Raw genomic sequence first — 25,494 nt, 5'->3', positions numbered from 1 at the left:
TCTAACTCTTAGTAGCTGTGATCACTTGCTGCCACACCTGTTCAAATGTCTGAATGGTGACTTTAAGGGGTGTAATTGGGTATGTTGTTTGTGTACACACACACATATATACAAAATCAGAAGAAGACAGAAGGTATACACAATGGCATATGACAATCTTAAATCCCTTTAGTTCCTGATAAACTATAATAATAATAAAATCTGTGCAAAACCAATCAAATGAAAAAAATCTGATTTTTTAAAAAAGGTACAAGCAGGTTGACAAGCGTGGACTGAAGTTTTTGGTTGTGTTGTTTATATGAACCCAACTTTAGAGTGATGACTGACCTTTAATGGGTATGGGGAGACAGCAGTTCTACAGTGTAAAACATATTGCATAATCATAGCAACAGCTTTAGCTGATAATTGGTAGCCAGGCTTAAAATGATCTCTACAGGCATGGTAGCACAAGACACACCTACCTGATGATGATGTAAGGATTCTAGTTCTAAGCACAGAAAGGATTTATAGGTTGAACTTTATGAGGAAACTGGGGCAAAAGGTTAGGTGCTCACAAAGGAATCTGGGTTATTAATCAAAAGACTATAAAATGCTCTATCTCATGAACAAGTGCAGAGGAATTGCCACAGCTAGGTGTAGCACGAAGGAGTGCTCAAGTTCATGAGTGCGTCTTGGTAACTAAATTATAGTTAACAGCTACTGTCCTACTTTGATACTGATATTAAGGCAGTATAGCTTCTTAAAAAGATACTGATATTAGAATCATGGGTTCGATGAGAGTTAATACTGAAGACATATCATAAAAGAAGTTGTTCTCCCATTTAAGAAAATATTATCTAATAATTAAGAAGGTTTATTCTGTAAAACTCTGTTTGCTGCTGCTAAGTCACTTCAGTCGTGTCCAACTCTGTGTGACCCCGTAGACAGCAGCCCACCAGGCTCCCCCCATCCGTGGGATTCTCTAGGCAAGAACACTGGAGTGGGTTGCCATTTCCTTCTCCAATGCATGAAGGTAAAAAGTAAAAGTGAAGTCACTCAATGGAGTCTGACTCTTAGCGACCCCATGGACTACAGCCCACCAGACTCCTCCGTCCATAGGACTCTCCAGGCAAGAGTACCGGAGTGGGGTGCCATTTAGTTTTACATATTTTGTCCCTCACTTCAAATTCTCTTTCATACAAATTGCTAGAAAGAAGAGATATCTGTTGGCTTCATGATACATATTAAAAACAGAACTTAAGCAACTGTGTGAATTAACTACATTTTGCAAAAATTCAACAAGCAATGGGATTTACTTTTTCTGATCCACCTGACCTTCTTCTATACACCATCTGACATAAAGCAATGGGACACCTTCTTTAACTAGGGATGCAGATTATTAAGCATACAGAAAAAAAAAAAAAACCCTTGTATATTTCTTGATGTGTTATTTATTGTCAGCGGACAACGGATTTATCATATAGAGGCTGAGTATTTTATCTTCATGGTATTTTAATTACATATTCATGATGAGTGAAATGTAACTATTTAGAATTCAGCCTTCTTTGAATAGAAAGAAAATTTTATTTTTATTATCATCTTCCAGCTGACTCCTGAGATTTATATAGTAGAGATACTTGGAATCTCTTTGCTAATTACTCCAGAGTTTTATATAAAATTTCAAGCAAAGAGAAATGCATCATAAACATTTAAAACTGGAAGGGCATTACAGAGATCTTCGTAGGCCAATTTTTTCATTTTATAAGTAAGAAATGAGCAGTTCCAACAGTTAATTCAGCTCTAGTCTCTTAAACTTGCAGTGCCTACAACATTTTATGTTGTAGTAGATAAATGATTTTACAACATAAAACCAATTGCACTGAAATACATAAGGCCCATTGTCAAACCTCTACTTTAGCTGAAGGGAGCAAAAGAATACAGCTATTTCCCAAAGTTATTTGAGTTGTAACTTGGAAATTTTCTAATCAAACCTTTAACCTAAACAATTAACCAAAAGATGCTCTAAAATTCAAGATGGTTAGACCATGAATTAAGTATGATAAAAAACCTAAAAGAAGTGAGGAAATTTTACTTTAATTCTAGGTTTTATAAAGCCATTAAAATTGTTTTTTAATTGGCAGCAGACTGATTAGACTTGGAGAGCTTTCAGGAACCACTGAAAAGGGTTGTCACTTGAAAGGCCTTAGAGTATTTTTAATTAAAATCATTGGCAAAAGGATGAGAGGCAAACCAATTGTAACTACATTTTATGTATCAAGAGGTCTACAAAATAATGCTTTGAGAACACGTATAGTCAGAATGTGCATGTAAAATATTTTATAGAGTGTAAAACCAGGGATCTCTAAAAAATGAGCATGAACTCAGAAAAGAAAGCCAAATACAGAAATTTTCATCTTAATGCTTTTGCATCTATTTGCATTTCTGGTATTATAAAAAATACTAGCTTATTATCTTCAACCATGTTTTACATTACTCACATGTCTGGCAGGAGTTTGAAAACTCTCTACAGGACATAAATAATGTAGAACAGACATATTCATACATAATAATCACTTTCTCTATTTGGGCATGCGTGAGGACAGAAATGGACTTACACAGCATAATATGAATGCTCATGCTCAAGAGGAGGAGAATTCTGAGTACATTAATTTTATTTTTAAGATTTTTGTGCTTATAGTTCAGAACATCGCAAAAATGCTCATTAGAAATATAGCAAAATATTGATGAAATGGGAATAACATCTATGAACTTATATAAGTCATAGAATGCTGCCTACTTCTGGCAAAGAAGATAATTTTCTCTATTAAAAAAAATCACAAGACTACAGACTTTTGGACTTATCTAGATAGATACATTCTTACATCTAAATACCTGCTGCCAAGTCTAACATTAGTTACCATAATAAATTATAAAGCAAATGAATAATATCCTCTTTCCATAGTATACTATGATTTCAGTTCGATAGGGGAAAATAATATTTCAAATCATTGAAATTATATTTAAGTTTAAAATATTAACTATAATGAATTTCTGACTGTCTTATTCCCTAGTAACAATCAAAATATAAATATGTTCATCAGGGGCACGATATTTAGGAAAAAAAAAAAAGCAGCTGAGTAAATGTCAACGAGCAAGCACATTTACAAAAGATATAGAGGACGCATAAGGTCATTTAAGTATTCAAATAAGTCAATCCAGGGTATATTTCATTTGTTCTCTTTTCTCATTTTAAGGAACCACATGGCAAGGGTTATTATTCTTTTTAACTTTTGGAAACAAAAAGTATTTCTATTTTCTTAGGCTGCCTTCTTATCAACTTCAGCATCTTTAACTTGTATTCAGGTGTTATTCAAGCCAAAGCTGATTCTGAAATGCAAGAGAGCAGCCCTCATAGTTGCTTTTTTTTTTTTTTCATGTTTTGATCTCTTGCCACGCTACTTACTGTTTCATAAGGTCAAAATCCCTCAAAGCCTTGACCTGAATAGCAGTCAAAATTTCAGGCACACGATGCTCTTTATATGAGCGTAAACAGATGCCTTGTCTTCTCAGTCACAATGCCTATATCCTACTGGATTTTAACTATTACCAGAACTGTGCTCATTCTTTACACCAATCATTTAAAAGAATTTTTAAAAGACTGAGCATACTGTGTCATTAATGGGACTATTTTCCCCCGATAAACATGCTGGAATGTATGCATACAAGTGAGCTCTGTTCTTTAAAGTCAAAACCATACTCTCAACGTTCTTGGAATTCTTATGCCATTTTGATCAAAGTCAATCTGATGAGTAAGAAAAATCAATTTTTTGTTTTTAGTTATGACATACTATTTCTTGTCTTACTCTGTCTCCTTTTAATTCCTATTTCCCTGGGTAGCTTCCGTTTTATCTTGTTAAGAGTCCCATGCCCCTAGCAATGATTTGGATTGGGTCTATGATGGTGCATTTTGGGGAAAAACTGAAGAGTGAAAACTGAGACATGAGCTTAAGAAAGGTTCAAGTTTAGTGACTGAGGAAGCAAATTGCTAATATAATGTTGTTTATTTGCTTCTGGTCTGGTATAGGAGTGTAAAACTGTTTTAAACATTTTTTAAAAATGTTAAAAAAAAATCATAGTAGACTTGGGATTTTCATGGTAGTACAGTGGTTAGGACTTCGCCTTCCAGTGCAGGGGTGAGGGTTTGCTCCCTGGTTGGAGTGCTAAGATCCCACATGCCTCATGAACAAAAAAGTAGAACGTGGACAACAGAAGCAATATTGTCACATTCAGTACAGACTTCCAAAATGGTCTACATAAAAACATCTTTAAAAAAAAAAAAATCACAGTGAACTATAACAAGCCATCCAGACTCACTAAACAGTATGCCTTGCATATCAAGAGAATTTTTATTTTTTCCCTCAAAATGCTTTCATGTCTATGGCTTCATTTTATTCTCATCAAATCCCAGGGAGCAAGTGGAGCAGATTTATATTATATGTTGGAAGTCAATATATAGAGAATTAAACAAATCAAAGCTAATACTATTTTATCATAGATTTTGAAAAATTCAAAAATAGGAGGTTAAGTAAGTTGCCCAAGGTCAAAGTCTCATACCTTTTAAGCCATTAAAAAATAAGGCTTCTAAGGTTTTTTTTTTTTAATTAACCAATTTAAATAATCAAACCAGTAAGATTTTGATGAGATACACAAGTATCCTTCTAAGGAATGAGTATATTTAAATATTACACTGCCAGAAAGGTCTCTCGTCTTCCCATTTCAGGCAGTACTGAGGAACACCAGAATGTAGGGACTGGTACATATGTCATTGTCTTACCAATTCAATGTTTTCAAAAAATATGTTTGGCAGACTTTATCAAAGGCTGCATGTAGATTATAAGCCTAATGAATGAGATTTTCTGAGCACGTTATCTAGGACCACGCATTTGAATCAGTTTCCCAGGTAACTATAAGGCAGACTCAAGTTTGGAAAACCACTGCCAATAGCGCAAATGAACCAGAGTGCAACCTGTTGTTAACAGTTACACTTCCATGAATATATCCCTTTAAAGAGACACATTTCAAAATATCTTTCTTTTTCAAATAATGCCAGTCTTTCTTAATATGGTAACTGATCATTTTACAGCACCAATAACCTATGGAGCTGATGGGCATATATTGGAATGATATCACTGATGGTTTAACAAGTTAACACTTTCTAATGTATGACATATTTGTTACATAAATGTCAATGGTCAGGCAAAGTAGCCAAGGCCAGATTACATATAATAAGAAGAATCATGATCTGGTGGTAAAATCACTAGTATATCCACTGCTGCTGCTGCTAAGTCACTTCAGTCGTGTCCGACTCTGTGCGACCCCATAGACGGCAGCCCACCAGGCTCCCCCGTCCCTGGGATTCTCCAGGCAAGAACACTGGAGTGGGTTGCCATTTCCTTCTCCAATGCATGAAAGTGAAAAGTGAAAGTGAAGTCGCTCAGTCACGTCCGACTCTTTGCGACCCCATGGACTGCAGCCTACCAGGCTCCTCCGTCCATGGGATTTCCAGGCAAGAGTACTGGAGTGGGGTGCCATTGCCTTCTCCAGTATATCCACTAACAGCCCCAAATATAGTCAATGAAATTTTTATTATTGCCCAATGACTTTATGAGAAATGACTGCAATTGATATTTCTTCAAGTTTTAAATTTTAAATATGAATTTGATTTTAAAAGATGGAACTGTGATTTAAAATTATGTATGTTGGCTGATCATTTAAATTATATATTTTGGAAGCAAGGTTTCAAATTTCATTTTTTCATCTTTCAACAAACATTTCCTAAATGCCACTAATCTGATGCCAAGTCTCAAAAAACAAAATTCCCTGCACTGTCTCACAAGAGTAGATATAAGCCTAAAGCTATTGAATATGGTCTCAACAAGGGTATGTGCACAGTGCATTGAGCTATGAACTGGGACCAATTAGTAAAAGTTAGCCTCTATAACACAAAACAAAATGGCAGATTGTATCAAACACTATTGAACATAATGTTAATTTCTGAATGACTGCCCATAATTCCACCATCTAACCATATCAGATAATAAGAGTTTCAAGTTTAAAAAATACTCCATTAAAAAAATATATTACCAAAACTTTCACAACTCTTAACAAAAAACCACATGACACTATAAGTATAACATAGATGTTTTCCTAATATACAGCCTATATGTATTAGTATAACCAAGTTGCATGATTTTTAGGAGTCAACAGTCTATGGTAGAGAATCCACTGATTATAACCTCACTTGCACTAATTGAAAGATATCTTTGGTGAAATCAAAGATCGTGGACCCCAGTCCTGCTCTTGTCATTGACTTTCTTTGGACAGTTCACTTTTCCTCCCTAAAATTAATTTTCTCATGTGTAAAATGCAGAGGTCAATTAATGGCCTTCATTATTTCAGGGATCTATGATTTGGAGTTAGACTGTGATGACACAGTTTCCTAGCATTTTGTCTGACTGTCTAAGTCACTCATCCTCATTCCCATTGGATTGGAAAGGATTATCCTCTAAGGCTGGAGAAGGGAATGGCAACTCACTCCAGTATTCTTGCCTGGGAAATCCCATGGACAGAAGAGCCTGGTGGGCTACAGAAGAGGTGGACACAACATAGTGACTGAACCATCACCACCCTATAAAGCAATAATTAGTTCAGCCCACCAGCACTCACTCCTCCACCTCTCCCACATTCTCCAGTGTCAAAGGCGACCAATAGAACCATGTTTTATTATTTAATTAAATACTTAGCAAGGACTAATCCAGTGACATCATTTGTAGGGTTACAGTATCACTCTCTCATTGCAGATATCAAAAATCTCAAGTATAATTTATTGTAGGTTAATGAAGGGATCCAACCAGTCCATTCTAAAGGAGATCAGCCCTGGGTGTTCTTTGGAAGGAATGATGCTAAAACTGAAACTCCAGTACTTTGGCCACCTCATGAGAAGAGTTGACTCATTGGAAAAGACTCTGATGCTGGGAGGGATTGGGGGCAGGAGGAGAAGGGGACGACAGAGGATGAGATGGCTGGATGGCATCACCTACTCGATGGATGTGAATTTGAGTGAACTCTGGGAGTTGGTGATGGACAGGGAGGCCTGGCGTGCTGTGATTCATGGGGTTGCAAAGAGTCGGACACGACTGAGCGACTGAACTGAACTGAACTGAATGATTATCACAAATGATATTTGATTTCACCAAAGATATCTTTCAATTAGTGCAAGTGAGGTTATAATCAGTGGATTTTCTGCCATAGACTGTTGACTCCTAAAATCATGCAACTTAGTTACACTAACACATATAGGCTGTATATTAGGAAAAAATCTATGTTATACTTGTAGTGTCATGTGGCTTTTTGTTAAGAATTGTAAAAGTTGTGGTAATATATTTTTTTAATGGAGTATAAAAAAAAGCCTCTAGGTGAAAGTGAAAGAGGAGAGTGAAAAAGTTGGCTGAAAGCTCAACATTCAGAAAACTAAGATCATGGCATCTGGTCCCATAACACATGGGAAATAGATGGGTAAACAGTGGAAACAGTGTCAGACTTTATTTTTTGGGGCTCCAAAATCACTGCAGATGGTGATTGCAGCCATGAAATTAAAATATGCTTACTCCTTGGAAGGAAAGTTATGACCAACCTAGATAGCATATTCAAAAGCAGAGATATTACTTTGCCAACAAAGGTCTGTCTAGTCAAGGCTATGGTTTTTCCAGTGTTCATGTATTGATGTGAGAGTTGGACTGTGAAGAAAGCCGAGCACTGAAGAATTGATGCTTTTGAACTGTGGTGTTGGAAAAGACTCTTCAGAGTCCCCTGGACTGCAAGGAGGTCCAATCAGTCCATCCTAAAGGAGATCAGTCCTGGGTGTTCATTTGAAGGACTGATGCTAAAGCTGAAACTCCAATACTTGGGCCACCTCATGCGAAGAGCTGACTCATTGGAAAAGACCCTGATGCTGGGAGGGATTGGGGGCAGGAAGAGAAGGGGATTACAGATGAGATGGCTGGATGGCATCACTGACTCAATGGACATGAGTTTGAGTGAACTCTGGGAGTTGGTGATGGACAGCGAGGCCTGGCATGCTATGATTCATGGGGTCGCAAAGAGTCAGACATGACTGAGCAACTGAACTGATTATCACTAACCTGTGTTGAACTCTTTTCAAGTTTTTGGACTAAATTATCCCAGCGCTGGGCAAAGTTGTCCAACCATGCTTCCATCTTTTGCGCAACCAATGTATTTTTCAGTGTTGAAAGGAGGTCTTGATTGAGTGAGCAGAGTTTGTCCATGGTTTGCTTTTTCTTTTCTAGATCAGTTTTTAAAACCTGTTAAAACAAGGAAGAACACAGACTAAGCCTTGGTTACATTTTACACAACACTGTAGTTCAATCTGCTTTTGCATGCATTTTCACATTTGTATAGACATAAAAAGATTATAACTCTGCCTGCAAAAGAACAAGAGTTCATAAAAATATAAGTAGAAAATTATAATCCAAATAATGTTCCCAAGAAGCTTAGAGAGAAATGAAAGTCAGATGCAGAATAAACACTTTTATTTATTTTAGAATAAATAAGGAGTCAGAGGCATTTATGAGCTACCTGAACATTCTTGAAGAACTGTCAGGGGAAAAAAGTAGTGTTGGTTCAAAAGGAAAAACAGAGATCAACATATGGAAATTACTTTTTAATATTTGGAGGTGTTCTAAAGTGAAAGGTAGGGCTCTTGGATGTTAGTGAATTTCCTCTTAATTTCTGATAGAATTCAAATGAAATACCACATGCCAGGAGTACTGAGAAGAACATGGTGAATTGAGAAGATGAGCATAGCTAAGGGGCATTTCCAACCTGAAATGCTGCAATTCTTTGAATAAATTTGCAATATTTTTTTTATTTCTATGATTTGTACATACTTTTCATTATTCAGATACAAAAACCTTGCTATGCAGTTTACTGACTTTTACTTTTTTTTAGCATCTGTTATTCAATTAACATTCAGCTATTTGAGTAATTATCTTCTAAAGCTAATTTTAAAGCCCATTAAGTAATAGAATAAAGTAATTGAGTATGGCACAAATCCTTTGGAATCACTATGCTTGTTTACTAAATGCTTATGTGTTTTATGAAGTATTTTTTATATCATTCATATTTCCAAAGTTCCTAAGAGCTATGGAAGTTTACACATGCTCTTTGGTTGACAGAAAATGAATAAACAAAGTGGCTTGTGTGAAATTAGTAGATCAGGACAGTTTATTCTTTCATTTTATCCATTAAGGTCACCCTAGGCTTTGGACAGGAATGGAATGCAAAAGTAGGAAGTCAAGAAACACCTGGAGTAACAGGCAAATTAGGCCTTGGAATACAGAATGAAGCAGGGCAAAGACTAATAGAGTTTTGCCAAGAAAATGCACCGGTCATAACAAACACCCTCTTCCAACAACACAAGAGAAGACGCTATACATGGACATCACCAGATGGTCAACACCGAAATCAGATTGATTATATCCTTTGCAGCCAAAGATGGAGAAGCTTTATACAGTCAGCAAAAACAAGACCAGGAGCTGACTGTGGCTCAGACCATGAACTCCTTATTGCCAAATTCAGACTGAAATTGAAGAAAGTAGGGAAAACCACTAGACCATTCAGGTATGACCTAAATCAAATCCCTTATGATTATAGAGTGGAAGTGAGAAATAGATTTAAGGGACTAGATCTGATACACAGAGTGCCTGATGAGGTATGGAATGAGGTTTGTGACATTGTACAGGAGACAGGGATCAAGACTATCCCCATGGAAAAGAAATGCAAAAAAGCAAAATGGATGTCTGAGGAGGCCTTACAAATAGCTGTGAAAAGAAGAGAAGTGAAACGCAAAGGAGAAAAAGAGAAGAGAAGTGAAAAGCAAAGGAGAAAAGGAAAGATATAAACATCTGAATGCAGAGTTCCAAAGAATAGCAAGAAGAGATAAGAAAACCTTCTTCAGCGATCAATGCAAAGAAAGAGAGGAAAACAACAGAATGGGAAAGACTCGAGATCTCTTCAAGAAAATCAGAGATACCAAAGTAACATTTCATGCAAAGATGGGCTCGATAAAGGACAGAAATGGTATGGACCTAACAGAAGCAGAAGATATTAAGAAGAGATGGCAAGAATACACAGAAGAACTGTACAAAAAAGATCTTCACGACCCAGATAATCACAATGATGTGATCACTCACCTAGAGCCAGACATCCTGGAATGTGAAGTCAAGTGGGCCTTAGGAAGCATCACTACGAACAAAGCTAGTGGAGGTGATGGAATTCCAGTTGAGCTATTCCAAATCCTGAAAGATGATGCTGTTAAAGTGCTGCACTCACTATGCCAGCAAATTTGGAAAACTCAGCAGTGGCCACAGGACTGGAAAAGGTCAGTTTTCATTCCAATCCCAAAGAAAGGCAATGCCAAAGAATGCTCAAACTACCGCACAATTGCACTCATCTCACATGCTAGTAAAGTAATGTTCAAAATTCTCCAAGCCAGGCTTCAGCAATACGTGAACCGTGAACTTCCAGATGTTCAAGCTGGTTTTAGAAAAGGCAGAGGAACCAGAGATCAAATTGCCAACATCCGCTGGATCATGGAAAAAGCAAGAGAGTTCCAGAAAAACATCTACTTCTGCTTTATTGACTATGCCAAAGCCTTTGACTGTGTGGATCACAATAAACTGTGGAAAATTCTGAAAGACATGGGAATATCAGACCACCTTATCTGCCTCTTGAGAAATTTGTATGCAGGTCAAGAAACATCAGTAAGAACTGGATATGGAACAACAGACTGGTTCCAAATAGGAAAAGGAGTATGTCAAGGCTGTATATTGTCACCCTGCTTATTTAACTTATATGCAGAGTACATCATGAAAAACGCTGGACTGGAAGAAACACAAGCTGGAATCAAGATTGCCGGGAGAAATATCAATAACCTCAGATATGCAGATGACACCACCCTTATGGCAGAAAGTGAAGAGGAACTCAAAAGCCTCTTGATGAAAGTGAAAGTGGAGAGTGAAAAAGTTGGCTTAAAGTTCAACATTCAGAAAACGAAGATCATGGCATCCGATCCCATCATTTCATGGGAAATAGATGGGGAAACAGTGGAAACAGTGCCAGACTTTATTTTTCTGGGCTCCAAAATCACTTCAGATGGTGACTGCAGCCATGAAATTAAAAGACACTTACTCCTTGGAAGGAAAGTTATGACCAACCTAGATAGCATATTCAAAAGCAGAGATATTACTTTGTCAACAAAGGTTCGTCTAGTCAAGGCTATGGTTTTTCCTGTGGTCATGTATGGATGTGAGAGTTGGACTGTGAAGAAGGCTGAGCACTGAAGAATTGATGCTTTTGAACTGTGGTGTTGGAGAAGACTCTTGAGAGTCCCTTGGTCTGCAAGAAGATCCAACCAGTCCATTCTGAAGGAGATCAGCCCTGGGATTTCTTTGGAACGAATGATGCTAAATCTGAAACTCCAGTACTTTGACCACCTCATGCGACGAGTTGACTCACTGGAAAAGACTCTGATGCTGGGAGGGATTGGGGGCAGGAGGAGAAGGGGACGACAGAGGATGAGATGGCTGGATGGCATCACTGACTCGATGGACTTGAGTCTCAGTGAACTCCGGGAGTTGGTGATGGACAGGGAGGCCTGGCGTGCTGCGATACATGGGGTCGCAAAGAGTCGGACATGACTGAGTGACTGATCTGAGGTTTTGGGAAATCCATTTCCATCTCCCCAGTGCTAGACCCTGATTTAATTTGTAAAAACAGACTAAGAAGAAAGAAAGTAGAGAATTATTTTATGGACGTTTTACCATCCTCTCTCATTGGCATCAGCAAATGCAATGAACATAAACTAACTGTGAGACCTATCTTTCCAAAATAAATGCAAATTTATTTAAGAACAACTAACATTGCATATGGCAAATAAATGAGCATGAAACAGATGCACCAATTGCTCATGAACTGAAGTATCATTGACAGAGAGAAATCAATATACACCCACCCCCTGCAAAGGACACTTTATGTAGCTCATTTTGGCATGCCACCTGCATTGATAGCTCTGAACTGCAGACAGCTCTGGTGTCTCCTTCAATTAGTTCATCCTTTTCTCAGAATTTGCTTCACCTGGTGTTCTTTATATTGCAGTCTTACTGTGAGCCATTTTTAGAGAATAAAAGCATGTTTTGAAATGCATTTCTAGTTTCTCCTCAATAATTGTCTTTTCACTATTTTTCCTAAGCCTGAAAGAATGCAATAGACCAAAATATACAAGCTGAATTTGAAGAAGAGAAAACAATTTACATTGGAGATTTATGAGTAGTCTCCTGTTACCTAAAAGGTTTTCTTAGATGATCTATAAAAGTAGTTGGATACACAAAGAGATATAGTGGCAAATGACATGGAGCCTCCTGTGTTAACAATCAACCAAAGAAGAAGCACTTAGTGAACATTACAAAAATAAAGGGGAAATTTCCCATTAAAGAATATAATTAGGAATAATAACTCAAGGTAAAGTTAAAACAGCATTATTATAAATTGTGCAATTATCAAATCAATAATATTTTTACCCAAATCTGTATGACAAAAACACTGTACTAGCCAAGGCTTCTATCTGGTAAATTCTAGATCTAGTTTGTCAAATGGTGATAGCAGGACAGTAGTTCTGCCTCAGTGTGTTTCCTCCATTGGCTCTGAACCAATCTCTCTCCCAGTCTTTCTTCATCTCATCAAGTTCCTGAAGTACTCTCACACCATAACTAACAAGAAAAAAACAGGAAATCCATGGTGGTGCCAGATACAATGCATCATAGTAATGAATTACCTTCTCCCATCTATCCTTAGACAGAAATTATTCTAAGCTTGGATTTTGTGTATATTAAATAACTACAATTTAGTTGTTACTCAATTTTAGTGTATTAAAAGGACATATTTCTGCATTCTAAGAATTGATTATAGATCTTTGAGTGCCAGAGAACTAGAGTTCTAGAAAATTCAGAAGGCAAAAAGTAGCTCTAGAAAATGTGTACAAGGCAGAGATCAGCTAGGCTTTTGAAAGAAGAAATATGATTTATTTTCATAGAAGCGAGGTACCTGGACAAACCTCCAAGGTAAACAGGAAAGAACAGCCAATAAATCAGATTGGACAGCAGTAGAAACGGGCAGGCAATAGATAAGCTGCTCAAGAAGACAAGATAAACATGCTCTATATGGTCAAGGTTAGATGATTTGAAGTGAAAAGAGAATGTATGCTTGCAAAAAGCCCACAAAGTCATCACCTTATTCTCATCAGACGGACACTTCAGAGATCAATGCCAAGATAATTTCTCATAAACCGGCAAAACTGAATCTTGTACCTATTTTATGAGTAGTTATCTATATGTAAGAAGTATTCTGGTGGCTCAGTGGTAAAGAATCTGCCTGCCAATGCAGGAGACATGGGTTCAATCACTGGATCGGGAAGATCCCCTGGAAAAGGAAGTGGCAACCCACTCCCTTATTCTTGTCTGGAGAATTCCATGGCCCGAAGAGCCTGGTGGGCTACAGTCCATGGAGTTGCAAAGAGTCAGACACAACTGAAGCGACTAAACAACAACAAGACAGAGTAATCCAATTCTTTCTAATCACCTGTTGTTGTACTTAGGTAGATTGATCCGCTGTGGGGGTTTCTCATCTTAAGGAAGCATAAGAATCACCAGGAAGGCTTGTGAACTGGAAGACTTCTCGGCCCTATGCCTCCAGAGTTTATGAATCAGTGTTCTTGCCTGGAGAATCCCAGGGATGGGGGAGCCTGGTGGGCTGCCGTCTATGGGGTCGCACAGAGTCGGACACGACTCAAGCGACTTAGCAACAGGCCTGGGATGGGGCCTAAGGATTTGCCTTTCTAAGGAGTTCCTGGGTAATGCTGCTAGTCTAGGGACCACACCATGAGAACCACTGATGCTATCTGGAGGATTTCTTTGAGGGTGATCACTGAAGCTGAGGTCAAGTTAGCAAGTCCTGCTGAAATAGCACTGTTCACAGGGATTTGCCAAGCTCCCATAAGTAGTCTGTCCCTGCCATCTTATCTTGCAGACACTTGATAGTGACCTAAGCCCACAGCATTCCTGTAGTCCCTGCACACCACACTCTCTTGGATCATCAACCTTCACAGAGTTGTCCTTTGCTGGCAAAAGACAGTACTTGACACAGCAACAGTACTTTTCCACAGGAGCCTGTTTCTTGTTAATTTGGGCCTTCCCATGAGAGCCTACTTGATTCTTCCAGTCTCAGAATTCACCTCAGTTTCTTTTTTTCCTTTGCTTTTTATTCTTTATGCCAAATAAAAACTCAATTTGGATGATAGAACAACATGATTTGGATAAAAAAACGTATCAGGAGGAAATCAAATACTTGACTCCTCTTCTCTCACCTCACATGAAAAGTAGGAGAAAATCCCATGGGTTATTAGTGGTAATATTTCAAAACAAATTACATTGATTGTAAATAAAAGAGAGATTTAGCACACTGTATCTATACCTAGGTATGTAGTAGCAACTGGTGACAGATGGTACCTGTTTTGGGTCTCAGATTGTGACATATTTTAATGAACATTAAATTCTTACTCACTGCCTGAGTCAGCAGGGGAATTTTACCTCAAATTCTAGACCAGCTGTCAGGTTTTGTTAATTGGCTTAAACTATCAAATGGTAAGACTTATACAAAACATATTTTCACTTTGTTCACAAGTAAGGTGACATAATTTGAATTTTAATCATATTGGAAAATTATTGAGACTTCACTAAGAGAGCATTTTCATGGCCCTGGAGCTAGCAATGTCTTTTTATATAAAAATGTCAACATCGAGGCACATGATTATTCAAAACAAAAATTTTCAACTGCAGTTATTTTTCTGTCAAAGAATCGAATGTGATGAGTTCTGAAACAGCTTAAAAGTCTTGGACCAGAGTCTGGATATCTTGGTGTTCACTTTAACTCTGCTACTAATCTTCTATTACTTTATGCATGCCATGTGTTTTCTTCTGGGCCTCAATTTCCTCTTCTGAAATAATCTTGTCTGTCTCCTTGTTTCCATGCCCAGTGCTACTTAGTTCAGTTCTAATTGGCCTCTTTACTATGAAAAGTCTTACTACCAAAGAGTGCTCTGGAAATGCAAATATGATTGTTATTCAGCTCCCAATCGCTCCCCATTAGTTTCAGAACAAAATTACAAATGTATGACTGATATTTTTGCACTGTTTGATACATAGATTACTTTTCTGAAGTCTGTCTTTAGTAATGCTATCACTCAAAAAACACATTCTCTGAGGATTGATTTATATCAATGAGAAGCTAGTTTGTAATAACAAGTAATAAATATGTGAATCCATTTTAAATTAAAAGCTTATAGAAAATTAGTCACTATGGAGCCAAAAATGTACGATACAAATAAATATTTGGTAATATGGTACAAATTTAACTGAGGAAATTTATTTAAGATTAGTTCAAATAAATTATTTAATTATTATGATGTATAATATATATCAATAGAGACAGAAATAGATTTAGGTCAAGTTATGAAACATTATTTACAATAGACCATTGTTTTATATCACAGTTAACATCACATTAGCATTTAGTAGAACTGATCAAAAATAGAAAAGAAATTCTAATTATGCAATACTTTACTTGAAAAATCAAGCTCTTAATAAATATTGGATTGGCCTCTCCCTTACTGGAAAACAATAAAATTCACAGTTGAAGAGAAGCTTTGTAGATTTTTTTTAATTCCATACAGTTCAACTCAAACCGAAATGTCTCAAAGAACCCTGATGTCCCCTTATTGCCAGTTTGTTAATCCCTCAAAACATATGGGTGCTATAATCACTGCCCCACCTGGGGAGAGTGTGCTCACCAAGCACCTGGTCACCTGAGCTGCTCAGAACTGGGAAGGGCACAAAACGAAGGCCCAACTGAGTCCGTGACTCTGTAGAGTACCCAAGAACCTGAGTGGCTTACACCTGGGAAGTGAACGCAACCCAGGGCCTGCTTTAGACAGTTCCCCTGCAGAGCAACCTGGAGCTTGAGCAGTGTAGACTGGAAAAGCACACATGCTGTGAGTGGGGGCAAACCCAGTATGGCCAGTCACTGCGAGCACTCCCCTCACATGCCAGTGATATTTGATTGCAGTGTTCCTCCCTCCCTGCAGCACAATTGAACAAGTGAGCCTAAATAAATGACCACTTTCAACCCCCTGTGTCAGGGCGGAAGTTAGATACAAAAGAGACTTGCAAACAGAGGGAGCCAAGATAAAGAAGAGGCAACCGCTTTGGAAGTGACAGGTGCAACAGATTAAAACACTGTAGTTAGCATTGACTACACTGGAAGGGACCTATAGGCCTTGAGAAGAAGTATAAGCTGGAACAAGGAACTATCTGAAACTGAACTGACCCCACACTGCCCTCAACAGCTCCAGAGAAATTCCTAGATATATTTTGCTATTATTATTTTCTATTTTTTTTAAATTTTTAAGTTCTTTATTACTCCTTTAATTTTCCTTTTTAAAACCTATTACCTTGTAAAAGAAAGACCCTATTTTTAAAACAAATTTCATATTTTTTTATAATGTTTGTAATTTTCTTTTGTGTTTTTAATAGTGTATTTTTGAGAGTCTAACCTCTACTCTAGATTTTTAACCTTTGCTTTTTGGTATTTGTTATCAATTTTGTACCTTTAAGAATCCAATCTTCAATACCCATTTTTACTTAGGAGTGTGATTACTGGTGTGATTGTTCTCTCCCCTTTTGACTCTCCTTTTTCTCCACCAGGTCACCTCTATCTCCTCCCTCTCACTTCTCTTCTCTACTTAGTGAATCTCTTTGGGTGTTCCAGGCTGTGGAGAACACTTAGGGAACTGATCACTGCCTAGATTGGTCTCTCTCGTTTTTACTCCCCCTCCTCTCCTCCTGGTCACTGCTATCTCCTTCTTCCCTCTTCTCTTCGCTATGGAACTCTGTGAACCTCTCTGAGTGTTCAAGACTGTGGAAAGTAAGTAGGGAATTGATTTCTGGCTAGATTGCTCTCGCCTCTTTTGATTCCCCCTCTTCTCCTCCTGGTTACCTCTATCTCCCTCCTCCCTCTTCTCTTCTCCATGTAACTCTGTGAACCTCTCTGGGTGTCCCTCACTGTGGAGAATTTTCTCTCCATTAACCTAGATGTTTTATCAGTGATGCTGTAAGGATGGAGAAGTCTTGAGGCTACTGTAAGAATAAGACTGAAAGCCAGAGGTAGGAGGCTTAAATCCCAAACTTGAGAACACCAGAAAACTTCTGACTCCAGGGAATATTAATCCACAAGAGATCATCCAAAAGCCTCCATACCTACACTGAAACCAAGCTCCACCCAAGAGCCAACAAGTTTCAGAGAAAGACATATCAAGCTAATTCTCCAACAACACAGGAACATAACCCTGAGCACAAAAATACAGGCAGCCAAAAGTCACACCAAACCCATAGACACCAAAAAATTCACTATTGGACATTTCTCTGTACTCCAGAAAGAAGAGATGCAGCTCCACCCACCAGAACATTGAGGCAAGATTCCCTAACCAGGAAGCCTTGACAAGCCACTCGTCCAACCCCACCCACAGGGAGGAACCTCCACAATAAACAGGAACCACAAACTTCCAGCATAAAGAAAGGTCATCCCAAACACAGCAACCTAAACAAAATGAAAAGGCAGAGAAATATTCAGCAGGTAAAGGAACATGATAAAAGCCCACCAAACCAAACCAAAGAGGAGGAGATAGGGAGTCTACCTGAAAAAGAACTCAGGAAAATGATAGTAAAAATGATCCAAAATCTTGAAAACAAAATGGAGTTACAGATAAATAATTTAGAGACAAGGATTGAGAAGATGCAAGAAAATTTAACAAGGACCTAGAAGAAATAAAAAAGAGTCAATCAATAATGAATAATGCAATAACTAAGATCAAAAGCACTCTGGAGGGAACCGGCAGTAGAATAACTGAGGCAGAAGATAGGATAAGTGAGGTAGAAGATAGAATGATGGAAATAAATGAAGCAGAGAGGAAAAAATAATTAAAAGAAATGAGGACAACTTCCGAGACCTCTGAGACAATATTAAATGCCCCAACATTCGAATATAGGAGTCCCAGAAGAAGAAGACAAAAAGAAAGGCCATGAGAAAATACTTGAGGAGATAATAGTTGAAAACTTCCCTAAAATGGGGAAGGAAATAGCCACCTAAGTCCAAGAAACCCAGAGAGTCCCAAATAGGATAAACCCAAGGCAAACACCCCAAGACACATATTAATCAAAATAACAAAGATCAAACGCAAAGAACAAATATTAAAAGCAGCAAGGGAAAAACAACATATAAATCACAAAGGGATTCCCATAAGGATAACAGCTGATCTTTCAATAGAAACTCTTCAAGCCAGAAGGGAATGGCAGCACATACTTAGAGTGATGAAAGAGAAAAAGCTACAGCCCAGATTACTGTACCCAGCAAGGATCTCATTCAAATATGAAGGAGAAATCAAAAGCTTTACAGACAAGCAAAACCTCAGAGAATTCAGAACCACCAAACCAGCTTTTCAGCAAATGCTAAAGGATTGTCTCTAGACAGGAAACACAGAAAAGGTGTATAAACTTGAACCCAAAACAACAAAGTAAATGGCAATGGGATCATACTTATAAATGTTACCTTAAATATAAATGGGTTGAATGCCCCAACCAAAAGACAAAGACTGGCTGAATGGATACAAAAACAAGACCCCTATATATGCTGTCTACAAGAGACCCACCTCAAACCTAGGGACACACACAAACTGAAAGTGAAGGGCTGGAAAAAGATATTTCATGCAAATGGAGACCAAAAGAAAGCAGGAGTAACAATACTCATATCAGATAAAATAGACTTTGAAATAAAGGCCATGAAAAGAGACAAAGAAGGACACTACATAATGATCAAAGGATCAATCCAAGAAGAAGATATAACAATTATAAATATATATGCACCCAACATAGGAGCACAACAATATGTAAAGCAAATGCTAACAAATATGAAAGAGGAAATTAACAGTAACACAATAATAGTGAGAGATGTTAATACTCCACTCACACCTATGGATAGATGAACTAAACAGAAAATTAGCAAGGAAATACAAACTTTAAATGATACAATGGACCAGTTAGACCTAATTGATATCTATATTTCACCCTAAAACAATGAATTTCACCTTCTTCTCAAGTGCACACAGAACCTTCTCCAGGATATATAACATCCTGGGCCATAAATCTAGACTTGGTAAATTCAAAAAAATTGAAATCATCTCAAGCATCTTTTCTGATCACAATGCAGTAAGATTAGATGTCAATTACAGGAAAAAAATATTAAAAATACAAACATATGGAAGCTAACAACACATTTCTGAATAACCAACAAATCACAAAAGAAATCAAAATATGAATAGATATGAATGAAAATGAAAACACAACAATCCAAAACCTATGGGAATCAGTAAAAGCAGTGCTAAGGAGAAGGTTCATAACTATAGAAGCCTACCTCAGGAAACAGGAGAAAAATCAAATAAATAACCTAACTCTACACCTAAAGCAACTAGAAAAAGAAGAAATGAAGCACCCCAGGGTTAGTAGAAGGAAAGAAATCATAAAAATTAGGGCAGAAGTAAATGAAAAAGAAACAAAGGAGACCATAGCCAAAATCAACAAAGCTAAAAGCTGGTTCTTTGAGAAGATAAATAAAATAGACAAACCATCAGCCAGACTCATCAAGAAACATAGGGAGAAGAAATAAATCAACAAAATTAGAAATTAAAATGGAGAAATTACAACAGACAACACAGAAATACAAAGGATCATAAGAGACTACTATCAGCAACTATATGCCAATAAAATGGACAACTTGGAAGAAATAGACAAATTCTTAGAAAAGTATAACTTTCTGAAACTGAACCAGGAAGAAATAGAAAATCTTAACAGACCCATCACAAGCACTGAAATCAAAACTGTAATCAGAAATCTTCCAACACACAAAAGCCCAGGACCAGATGGCTTCACGGTTGAATTCTACCAAAAATTGAGAGAAGAGCTAACACCTATCCTACTCAAACTCTTCCAGAAAACTGCAGAGGAAGGTAAACTGCCAAACTCATTCTATGAGGCCACTATCACCCTAATACCAAAACCAGACAAAGATGCCACACAAAAAAGTAAACTACAGGCCAATATCACTGGTGAACATAGATGAAAAAATCCTTAACACAATTCTAGCAAACAGAATCCAACAACATATTAAAAAGATCATACAACATGACCAAGTGGGCATTATCCCAGAGATGCAAGGATTCTTCAATATTCACAAATCAGTCAATGTGGTATACCACATTAACAAATTGAAAGATAAAAACTATACAATCATCTCAATAAATGCAGATAAAGCCTTTGACAAAATTCAACATCCATTTATGATAAAAAGCCTCCAGAAAGCAGGCATAGAAGGAACATACCTCAACATAATAAAAGCCATATATGATAAAACTATAGGAAACATTATTCTCAAAGGTGAAAAATTGAAAGCATTTCCCCTAAAGTCAGGAACAGACAAGGGTGCCCACTCTAACTACTGCTATTCAACATAATTTTGGAAGTTTTGGTCACAGCAATCAGAGCAGAAAAAGTAATAAAAATAATCCAAATTGGAAAAGAAGAAGTAAAACTCTCTCTGTTTGCAGATAACATGACCCTCTACATACAAAACCCTAAAGACTCCTCCAGAAAATTACTAGAACTAATCAATTAATATAGTAAAGTTGTGGGAAATAAAATCAACACACAGAAATCCCTTGCATTCCTATACACTAACAATGAGAAAATAGAAAGAGACATTAAGGAAACAATCCCATTCACCATTGCAATGAAAAGAATAAAATACTTAGGAATATATCTACCTAAAGAAACAAAAGACCTATTTATATAAAACTATAAAACACTGGTGAAAGAAATCAAAGAGGACACTAATAGATGGAGAAATATATCATGTTCATGGATTGGAAGAATCAATATAGTGAAAATGAGTATACTATCCAAAGCAATCTATAGATTCAATGCAATCCCTATCAAGCTATCAATGGTATTTTTCACAGAGCTAGACAATTTCACAATTTGTATGGAAACACAGAAAACCTCGAATAGCCAAAGCAATCTTGAGAAAGAAGAATGGAACTGGAGGAATCAACCTGCCTGACTTCAGGGTCTACTATAAAGACACAGTCATCAAGACAGTATGGTACTGGCACAAAGACAGAAATATAGATCAATGGAACAAAACAGAAAGCCCAGAGATAAATCCACGCACCTATGGACACCTTATCTTTGACAAAGAGGCAAGAATATACAATGGATAAAAGACAATCTCTTTAACAAGTGGTTCCGGGAAAACTGGTCAACCACCTGTAAAAGAAGGTAACTAGAACACTTTCTAACACCATACACAAAAATAAGCTCAAAATGGTTTAAAGATCTAAATGTAAGATCAGAAATTATAAAACTCCTAGAGGAAAATATAGGCAAAACACTCTCTGACATAAATCATAGCAGGATCCTCTATGACCCACCTCCCAGAGTAATGGAAATAAAAGCAAAAATAAACGAATGGGACCTAATTAAACTTAAAAGCTTTTGCACAACAAAGGCAACTATAAGCAAGGTGAAAAGACAGTCTTCAGAATGGGAGAAAATAATAGTAAATGAAGCAACTGACAGAGAATTAATCTCAATAATATACAAGCAACTCCTGCAGCTCAATTCCAGAAAAATAAGTGACCCAATCAAAAAATGGGCCAAAGAACTACACAGACATTTCTCCAAAGAAGACATACAGATGGCTAACAAACACATGAAAAGATGCTCAACATCACTCATTACCAGAGAAATGCAAATCAAAACAACAATGAGGTACCATCTCACATGGGTCAGAATGGCTGCTATCCAAAAGTCTACAAACAATAAATGCTGGAGAATGTGCGGAGAAAAAGGAACCCTCTTAAACCGTTGATGGGAATGCAAACTAGTACAGCCACTATGGAGAACAGTGTGGAGATTACTTAAAAAATTGGAAATAGAACTGCCATACGACCCAGCAATCCCACTGCTGGGCATACACACCAAGGATACCAGAATTGAAAGAGACACGTGTACCCCAATGTTCATCGCAGCACTGTTTATAACAGCCAGCACATGGAAGCAACCTAAATGTCCATCTGCAGACAAATGGATAAGAAAGCTGTGGTACATATACACAATGGAATATTACTCAGCTATTAAAAAGAATGCATTTGAATCAGTTCTAATGAGGTGGACGAAACTGGAGCCTATTATACAAAGCAAAGTAAGTCAAAAAGAAAAACACCAATAGAGTATATTAATGCATATATATAGAATTTAGAAAGATGGTAACAACGACCCTATATGTGAGACAGCGAGAGACACAGATGTAAAGAACAGACTTTAGGACTCTGTGGGAGAAGGCGAGGGTGGGATGACTTGAGAGAATAGCATCGAAACATGTATATTACTGTATGTGAAATAGATTGCCAGTTCAGGTTCGATGCATGAGACAGGGTGCTCAGGCCTGGTGCACCGCAATGACCCTGAGGGATGGGATGGGGAGGGAGGTAGGAGGGGGTTTCAGGATGGGGAACACATGTTCACCCATGGCTGATTCATGTGAATGTATGGCAAAAACCACCACAATATTGTAAAGTAATTAGCTTCCAATTAAAAAAAAAAAGGGTGCTATAATCAATGCCATTTTGTCTGCTTTAATGTTTTTCTTATTTTCCAAAACATGATATAAGCCCCTTCTATGTGAGGATAATCATTTCTTGTGCTACTCTTGTATTTCTCAGAGAATCTAATCAAGTTTATTTTAGACTTATTAGATTTATGAAACATAAGCTTATTCTAGAAATATACTGTTTATAATTTTACAGAACATTCACAGGTACTTTTCAGTGTTACATTTTAAATTTTTACTGTAATCTTATTCTAGGTATGTTACACTTTTTCAAAGAGTACAATTCTGTTTCAAAAAACAAAGTTCAAACTTTACCTACATATTGTAAAATTAATATTTATGTCCTTCCAAAATTCATATTTTGAAGGCCTAACCTTCCAATGTTATCATATTAGGAGGTGGAGCTTTGGGGAGGTAATGATGCTTAGATGAGGTCATGACAGTAGGGCCCCCATGCTAGGATTCTGCTTGTGTGCTAAGTCACTTTAGTTGTGTCTGACTCTTTGTGACGCTATAGACTGTGGTCCACCAGGCTTCTATGTCCATGGGATTCTCCAGGCAGGAATGCCGGAGTGGGTTGCCAGGCTCTCTTCCATGGGATCTTCCCAACCCAGGAATCGATCCTGAGCCTCTTATATCTCCTGTGATTAGTGCCCTCATACAAAAAAGAAGGGATACCAGAGCTTCCTCTGTATCACCAGGAAGAGGGCCCTCACCAAGAACCAAATCTTCCAGCACCTTGATATTGTGCTGCCCTGTTGCTAGAACTATAAGAAATAAATATCTACTGTTAAAGTCACCAATCTGTGGCATTTTATTACAGCAGCACAAGCAGACTAAGATAGGAATTGGGAGCAAGAACTGGTGTCTCTTGTAACAAATACCGAAAAATGCAGAAACAGCTTTGAACTGGGTCATGGGTAGAGGGTGAAAGAGTTTTGAGGTACATGCTCGAAAAAGTCAAGATTGCTATGAAGATAACTTGGAAGGGCAACTCTGGTGAGGACTCAGGGAGAAAAAAGGAGAGCTGGAAAGAAAGTTTCCATCTTTTTAGAGAATACATAAATAATCGTGAACAGCATGTTGGTATAAATATGGATGATAAAGGCCATTCTTTTGGGGTCTCAGACAAAGTAAGGAACATATTGGCCAAGGGAGAGAAGACGATCCTTGTTATAAAGTGGCAAAGAACTTGACTGAATTGTGTTGATCTTCTAGTATTTTGTAGAAGGTAGAACTTGTGCATGATGAAACGGGATATTTAGCTAAGAAATCTGATGTCTTTGGGAAATACTTAAGCAAAGTGTGAAAGGAACAGCATGGTTTCATCTGAATGCTTAAGGTAAAAAAGCAAGAAGAGAAAAATCAGTTGAAGACGGAACTGTTTAACAAAAAGGAACTGGAACTTATGGATTTGTAAAATTCTCAGTCTATCCACATTGGAAAAAAAAAAATGAGAAAGGATGTTTAGACGTGAACACTAATGGGTGTGGTTGATCTACTATTTGATGAGGATATTAGTGTGGATGTGAACCAGAGACCTAATCAGCTCTCTGATCAGAAGCCAGGGTACAGATGTATACATATGGATACATGAATATGAAGCCATGGATACTGTAATATACTAGTAGAAACTGCCAGCTGTGACTAATGGAAACAAAGAAAACCAGAAGGATTGAAGGAAGGCTGTGAATACATGCATTCTTCCCATCAAGAAAAGAGAAGAATGATATAGGTGATACAAAGACATCAGGGCGGCCACCCCTACCGTAGGCCCAAATGGCAGAGCCAGTTCCTCATGGGTTTCAAAGGATCGGGCCACCTCTCAGGTTTGGGGGGACAGGCATGCAGGATGCCACCACGACAGGGAGTCCTGTGAGTGGGACTGCAGCAGAGAGCCATGTGGGCGGGCAGTGCACTGTGATGCTCAAGAGGCAAGGCCATTTTGTGGAATTCTGGGGGTGATGGTGCCACTCCAGAGGCCCTGGAGTGCAGAGCATCAGTCCAAAGAGGAATATTCTCAAGCATTACGAACTTACAGAATTGTTCTTGCTATGTTTTAGACTTACATGTAGCCTGTCACCCCTTCCTCCTTTGCTATTTTCCCCTTTTCGAATGGGAATACCTATCCTATACCTGTCACGCCACTGTATTTTGGAAGCATATAACTAGTCTGGTTTCACAGGTTCATAGTTGGAGAGCTCGGCCTCAGACCTTGAGTCTTATTTGATTTAGATGATAAGATTTTGAACTTTACAATATATGCTGAAGAGTTGATATTGGGACTATATAAGTTATTTTGGGTCTGTTCAGATGGAATGAATATATTTTGTATGTGAGAAAGACACACATTTTGTGAGTCCAGGGTTATAATGATATGGTCTAAATGATTGTGTCCCCACAAAATATATATATATATAAAAATTCTACACTGCCCAATATCATGGTATTAAGACATTGGGCCTTCGGGAGGTAATTAGGTTTAGATGAGTTTATGACAGTGAAGAATTTATGACATGTGAAGAGCTGACTCATTTGAAAAGACCCTAATGCTGGGAGGGATTGGGGGCATGAGGAGAAGGGGACGACAGAGGATGAGATGGTTGGATG

At 37.7% G+C, this 25,494-nt stretch overlaps 1 protein-coding gene across 5 annotated transcripts in view; it reads right to left on the bottom strand.

The window, feature by feature from the left end:
- Positions 1–25,494, bottom strand: part of DMD (dystrophin) — a 2,389,494-nt gene that overhangs the window by 1,539,711 nt on the left and 824,289 nt on the right. For all 5 annotated transcript variants that reach the window (XM_055564496.1, XM_055564495.1, XM_055564498.1 and 2 more), the window contains one exon: positions 8,181–8,360. In XM_055564496.1, coding sequence (XP_055420471.1) covers positions 8,181–8,360 — 180 coding nt within the window. The remainder of the gene's footprint in view (positions 1–8,180; positions 8,361–25,494) is intronic.

Source organism: Bubalus kerabau, chromosome X (assembly GCF_029407905.1).
Source record: "Bubalus kerabau isolate K-KA32 ecotype Philippines breed swamp buffalo chromosome X, PCC_UOA_SB_1v2, whole genome shotgun sequence".
NCBI classification, from domain to species: Eukaryota; Metazoa; Chordata; class Mammalia; order Artiodactyla; family Bovidae; genus Bubalus; species Bubalus kerabau.
Note: the sequence above shows the minus strand (reverse complement) of the source record. Positions and strands in the feature narration are given on the sequence as shown.